The sequence below is a fragment of the Mustelus asterias genome, chromosome 27, assembly GCF_964213995.1.
Source record: "Mustelus asterias chromosome 27, sMusAst1.hap1.1, whole genome shotgun sequence".
Lineage (NCBI taxonomy): Eukaryota > Metazoa > Chordata > Chondrichthyes > Carcharhiniformes > Triakidae > Mustelus > Mustelus asterias.
The window spans coordinates 33,959,558-33,965,863 of NC_135827.1; the positions used below are offsets into that span (position 1 = coordinate 33,959,558).

The 6,306-nt window shown below is 45.6% G+C and overlaps 1 protein-coding gene across 1 annotated transcript in view; it reads right to left on the reverse strand.

Annotated features, from left to right (window-relative positions):
* dscaml1 (Down syndrome cell adhesion molecule like 1) overlaps positions 1-4,413 on the reverse strand; it is a 601,890-nt gene extending 597,477 nt beyond the window's left edge. Inside the window, exon 1 of the mRNA XM_078198958.1 lies at positions 4,296-4,413. Within this exon, the coding sequence (XP_078055084.1) occupies positions 4,296-4,398 (103 nt within the window). The 5' untranslated portion in view covers positions 4,399-4,413. The remainder of the gene's footprint in view (positions 1-4,295) is intronic.
* Between the last annotated feature and the right edge of the window lie 1,893 nt (positions 4,414-6,306).

Consider the following 6,306-nt stretch of genomic DNA (forward strand, 5'->3'; position numbering starts at 1 on the left):
TCTGTGGAGTTTTGCACGTTCTCTCTGCGCAGGTTTCCTCCGGGTGCTCTGGCATCTCCACATCATTCCTCCAAAGATGCAATAATAAGTCTCACAACACCAGGTTAAAGTCCAACAGGTTTATTTAGTGGCAACCTGTTGGACTTTAACCTGGTGTTGTGAAATGTCTTACTGTGCCTATCCCAGTCCAACGCTGGCATCTCCACATCATAGTCCAAAGATGTGCAGGTTAGGTGGATTGGCCATGGTAAATTGCCCCTTAGTGTCCCAAGATGTGTAGAGGTTATGGGGATAGGGTAAGATACTTTCAGATGCCCTCTCTTTCAGAGAGTCGATGTAGATTCGATGGGCTGAATGGCTTCCTTCTGCACTGCACAGATATTTAAAAAGAATAGAATTGAACTGTTCATATCCCTTCTCTATGACTCCCAATAGTGTCTCAATTGTTTAAATGTTTTGAACAATCCACACAGCACATCCCCAACTTTGCCTAACGCCAAATTTCCCCTTACCTCACGCATAGCTTTTGTTAGCTCTCAAAACCTGCTGCTGATTCCTGCCCACTGATCTTCTGTTCCAGTCCAATATGAGATTAAGACACAGAGGTTTATCGCAATGTAGTGTTCTACTGGGATGGTTTGATGAACTAATGCTTCAATTTTAGAGTTCAGCTCTAAAACCGCCAGCTCCCCAGCCCTCAAACCTGCCACACTCTCTCTCCGCTGCCCTCTTCTGCAATTCCAATCCCATCAGCCTCCCCCACCCCTCCCTGACCACACTGTCTAGAGTCTGTGCTTGTGAAATCCCTCTCCAAACTCTGCTGCCTCTCCATCTCCCCCTCTTCCTTTAAGAAAACTCACCTCCTCGCCCAGGTTTTATGGTAACCCTCCACAATATCTCCCCCTTTGCTTTGGTATCCACGTTTCTCATTCCGCCCTCTGTGAAAAGGACCTTCGGAGGTTTCTCCATGTCTTGTCCTTTATTCATTCTTGGGATGTGGCTGTCATTGGAGCACTGGCAAAAGGCAGAAGCAGGGAACTATAGGCCAGTTAGTTTATTATTGGCAAGGTGCTGGAGTCAATAATCAAGAGAAAATAGCAATGGCCTAGTGGGATTATTGCTAGACTATTAATCCAGAAACTCAACTAATGCTCTGGGGGCCCGGGTTCGAATCCCGGCCATGGCAGATGGTGGAAATTAAATTCAATAAAAAATATCTGGAATTAAGAATCTACTGATGACCATGAAACCATTGTCGATTGTCAGAAAAGCCCACCTGGTTCACTAATGTCCTTTAGGGAAGGAAATCTGCCATCCTTACCTGGTCTGTGGGCGGCATGGTAGCACAGTGGTTAGCACTGCTGCTTCACAGCTCCAGGGTCCCGGGTTCGATTCCCGGCTCGGGTCACTGTCTGTGTGGAGTTTGCACATTCTCCTCGTGTCTGCGTGGGTTTACTCCGGGTGCTCCGGTTTCCTCCCACAGTCCAAAGATGTGTGGGTTAGGTTGATTGGCCAGGTTAAAAATTGCCCCTTAGAGTCCTGGGATGCGTAGGTTAGAGGGATTAGCGGGTAAATATGTGGGGGTAGGGCCTGGGTGGGATTGTGGTTGGTGCAGACTCGATGGGCCGAATGGCCTCCTTCTGCACTGTAGGGTTTCTATGATTTCTATGATTCTATTTCTGTCCTACATTTGACTCCAGAGCCACAGCAATGTGGTTGACCCCCAACTGCCCTCTGAACAAAGGATGGGTAATAAAAGCTAGCTTAAAAAGCATTGTCCATCTCAAATAGCCCACACGCAACTTGAGACAGACAATAATTTTTTTGTTATTCATTTGTGGGACATCGGGCATCGCTGGCTAGCTAGCATTTATTGCTGATTCCTAGTGACTGCTAGTCCCCTTAGCAGGGGACTGAAGTCAGATTGTAGGTGGGGTAAGGCTAGCAAATTTCCTTACTCAAAGGACAGACAAGAGCACGAAGTTGCTGCTATTGCTATTCAGGAGTGTGTGTGGCTGTGTCAGGTGGGAGACAGATCAAGAAGGATCTGGGCGAGCAGGCAGGGTCTGTTAGTATTCCATCATTGTAATGCTGGTAATACCTTTCTTAACTGCTGTACTACTTTGTCATAAAACTGACCTAGTTTTAGCAGAGGCGAATGTAAAAATCGTTTTGTCATACACTACAGATCAATGGCCAAATCCCTTTGCCAAAACGTGTTATTTGTTCAACCAGGTTTCACTGCGGAAGAATCAGAGCAAATGCTCACAAAGACTTTGTACACCAAGGCTGAACAATCCAAAGCTAGATTTTCCTTCAGAGAGTCAATGCAACACCGGTTGCGAGCCATCAATATTACAGCCAAAGTACCGACTGCGGTGTCAAAAATAACGGTCATCGAAAGGTCCAATCATGTTGAGGCTTGACAATTTTTTCTACTTTCTATTTAATCTTTCCTACTTCAAAAACCACCTCTGGCTCCTGATCTATTGAAGTCAAAGGGAAAATAATCAAACGGAAATGTTCCTGGGTCAAAACGCTCTTTGTTTTCCTCGATAGATCGGCTTTGCTTCCCACCTTGTTTTTTGGCATCAACTGAAAGCGTCAAGGACTACTTGATACGTCCAATGAATCACCAAATAAAGGATTTTGGTTTAGTTAAACATCATTCAACTGCTTTGAGAGGGGGACGGTTGGCCTTTCTGGAGGTAGATACAACCACCAATGGTATTTTTGGTGCAAGAAGGTTGTTGGATGGACTAACCCTTTGGCTCTTTCCATTATGTTGTAGTTTGAAGAAAGATACAAGGAAATTTTCATCAATTTGAAATACATGGGCAATAATGCCCATTGGCAACATGGGGTGATGATGGCCTAGTGGTATTATCGCTAGACTATTAATCCAGAAACTCAGCTAATGCTCTGGGGACCCGGGTTCGAATCCCACCACGGTGAAGGTGGAATTTGTGTTCAATAAAAAATATCTGGAATTATGAATCTGCTGATGACCATGAAACCATTGTCGATTGTCGGAAAACCCATCTGGTTCACTTAAGTCCTTTCGGGAAGGAAATCTGCCGTCCTTACCTCATCTAGCCTACATGTAACTCCAGAGCCGCAGCAATGTGGTTGACTCTGAGCTGCCCTTGGCCAACTAGGGATGGGCAATAAATGCTGTCCCAGCCAGTGATGCCCATGTCCCACGAATGAATAAAAAGAAATGCCTTTTGCAACCTATTCAAATCAATAATAATTTAAAATATCACGGGGGCTAGGATAAATGAGTATCTTCCATGTTTCACTGGAGAAGCGATGGGTCTTGTCTGCCTGACTCACGCTCACATCTTTTAGAGTTTTTTTTTTAAGTTTAAAGTTTATTTATTGGTGTCACAAGTAGGCTTGCATTAACACTGCAATGAAGTTACTGTGAAAATCCCCTAGTCACCACACTCCGGCACCTGTTCAGGTACACTAAGGGAGAATTTAGCATGGCCAATGCACCTAACCAGCACGTCTTTCAGACTGTGGGAGGAAACCGGAGCATCCGGGGGAAATCCATGCAGACACGAGGAGAACATGCAGACTCCATACAGACAGTCACCCAAACTGGGAATCGAATCCAGGTCCCTGGCACTGTGAGGCAGAAGTGCTAACCACTGTGGTTCTGTCTGGCCTGTAGCCAACATCACACTTCCTCTGTCTATGTATGCCACTTGTATAATTGCACCCAATCAACCGCTATTTGCAACAATGCTGCACGACCTTACATACAACATCTGCCTGTGTAAAAGGCCTTCTACATGTACACGTATCTTACCTGGTGCTCCATAGCCCTCTACGTGACCTTAAAATCCTTAAATATAAACCATTAAGCAACTGAGCTCTTTATCTGTGGGTAACAGCTCAGGCAAGGTTGACAACCTGACAACCACCAACGGCGAGGGTTCAAAATTCTCATGAGAACAACACAGAATGTTGGATTAAGCAGCTGTTCAAAGCTGCAGATTGCAGGCTAAGCAATTCCTCAGTCCTTTCTCAGACCATTGCTCAACTTATGAGAAGACACCGGACCCATTCAAAAATGACAACAATTTCTGGGTAAAACCCACAAACAGCGAAGAGGAACACAACGAGTAGCAAAGTATATTTTTCCATAGCCATGTTGGGATTCCTCGGGCTTTATTTGGAAAGCAGTCATACTAAAAATATCACATTGCAATATCCCAAGACTTGTGTACGCAGCACAATACAACAGAAGCACAAGGCATCTCAGTTTGTGTGTTGTCAGCTCCTACCTGGGATGATTGAGACAGTATCTTTCTCCCACGACACAACGCTAACATACTCCTGCACTGAAGGAGGAATGAGGCACTTGAAAACAGCCACGCTTCCACGCATTGACCTTTGATCCTCCACCCGTACGGTGTAGGGTTCCCTGAAAACTGAGACAAAGTAAAGCATGTTAATAGGGGCGAACTTCTCCAATGTGCAAAGTTCAGGTTCACAAATTCCCCCAGTCAGAACCAGTGTAATCAGCCATTGCGATATCTGATTAGAGTCATAGAGTCAAACAGCACAGAAACAGGCCCTTCGGCCCAACCAGTCCATGCCGGCCATGGTGCACTCCCAGCTAGTCCCAAATGCCCACATTTGGCCCATATCACTCTAATCCTTTCCCATCCATCTACTTATCCAAATGTTGCTATGGAACCTGCCTCAACCACTTTCTCTGGCAGCTCATTCCATGTACGCACCACCCTCTGCGTGAAGAAGTTGCCTCTCAGGTACCTTTTAAATCTTTCCCCTCTCACCTTAAACCTATGCCCCCTAGTTTTCCATTCCCCTTCGCTGGGAAAAAGACGATGTGCCTTCATCCTATCTATGCCCCTCATGATTTTATACACCTCATTTTCCTACGTTCCAAGGAATAAAATCCTAGCCTGGCCAACCTCTCCCTATAACTCAGGCCCCACTAGTCCTGGCAACATCCTCGTAAATCTTCTTAGAAAATGAGAAGCATCTTGTGGGTTTCCTCAAGCTGAAGGTAATTCTTGATCTGATGGCACATTAGAAAGTAAGAAATAAGAAGAGAGAATTTGCATTCCTATAGCACCTTTCACATCCTCAGGGAGTTTTTGATCAGCAAAGAAGTCAAGGGTTATGGTCTGGGAGAGGGGGATGAAGACAGGAATGTGGAGTTGAATCACCCAGGATCTTAACAAATGATGGAGCAGGCTTGAGGGGCCACGTGGCCCACTTCTTCTCCTAGTTCTTGAGATCTTGTGACTCAATGTGCAGCAGCCATTTTGTACATGGCTAACCCCCACTAGAAGCAGTGAAATCATGATCAAAGAAACTGTTGGTGGTGATGTCAACTGAGTGATAAATATTGACCAAGATAACCAGGATAACTCACCTGCTGTACTTCAAAGTAGTGTCATGGGATATTCTACATCCACACAAGGCAGTGTCTGGGTTTAACATCTCATCCCAAATGCAATGTCCGGAATGTTACGGCCATTCACGCCAGCGGGATTTTCCCATCCCACTGCAGTGAACGGAGATTTGGCTGGGCGCCAATTTTATTTTTTATTCATTCGTGGGACATGGGCATCGCTGGCTGGCCAGCATTTTATTGCCCATCCCTAGTTGCCCTTGGAGGGCAGTTGAGAATCAACCAGATTGCTGTGGCTCTGGAGTCACATGTAGGCCAGACCAAGTAAGGACGGCAAATTTCCTTCCCTAAAGGACATTAGTGAACCAGATTGGTTTTTCCGACAATCGACAATGGTTTCATGGTCATCAGTAGGTTCTTAATTCCAGATATTTTTTATTGAATTCAAATTCCGCCATCTGCCATGGTGGGATTCGAACCCGGGTCCCCAGAATATTAACTGAGTTTCTGGATTAATGGTCTGGCGATAATTCCATTAGGCCATCACCTCCTCACAACTCTCCAATTTCGCTGCAGCCGGAGCGTGGCGTGAACAGCCGGTAAGATCACGTTCAATATCTCTGACAGAGCAGCACCACCTCATTACTGCTCTGGAGAGTCAGCGTTTGCTTTTGTGTTCAGGCCTCTGGAGTGTGACTGGAACCCATGACCTTCTGACTTAGGGGCAAGGGCGTTCTCACTGAGCCATGGTGCAGAAGTAGTCTATGTGACGTCTGAAGGCCATTCCACCATTCAATGATATCATGGCTGATCTTCACCATCAATTCTACGTTCTCATCATATCCTGTGATTCCCAGAGTGCTGAAAGATCTCTCAATCTCAGTCGTGAATACACTCATCGACTGAGCAAC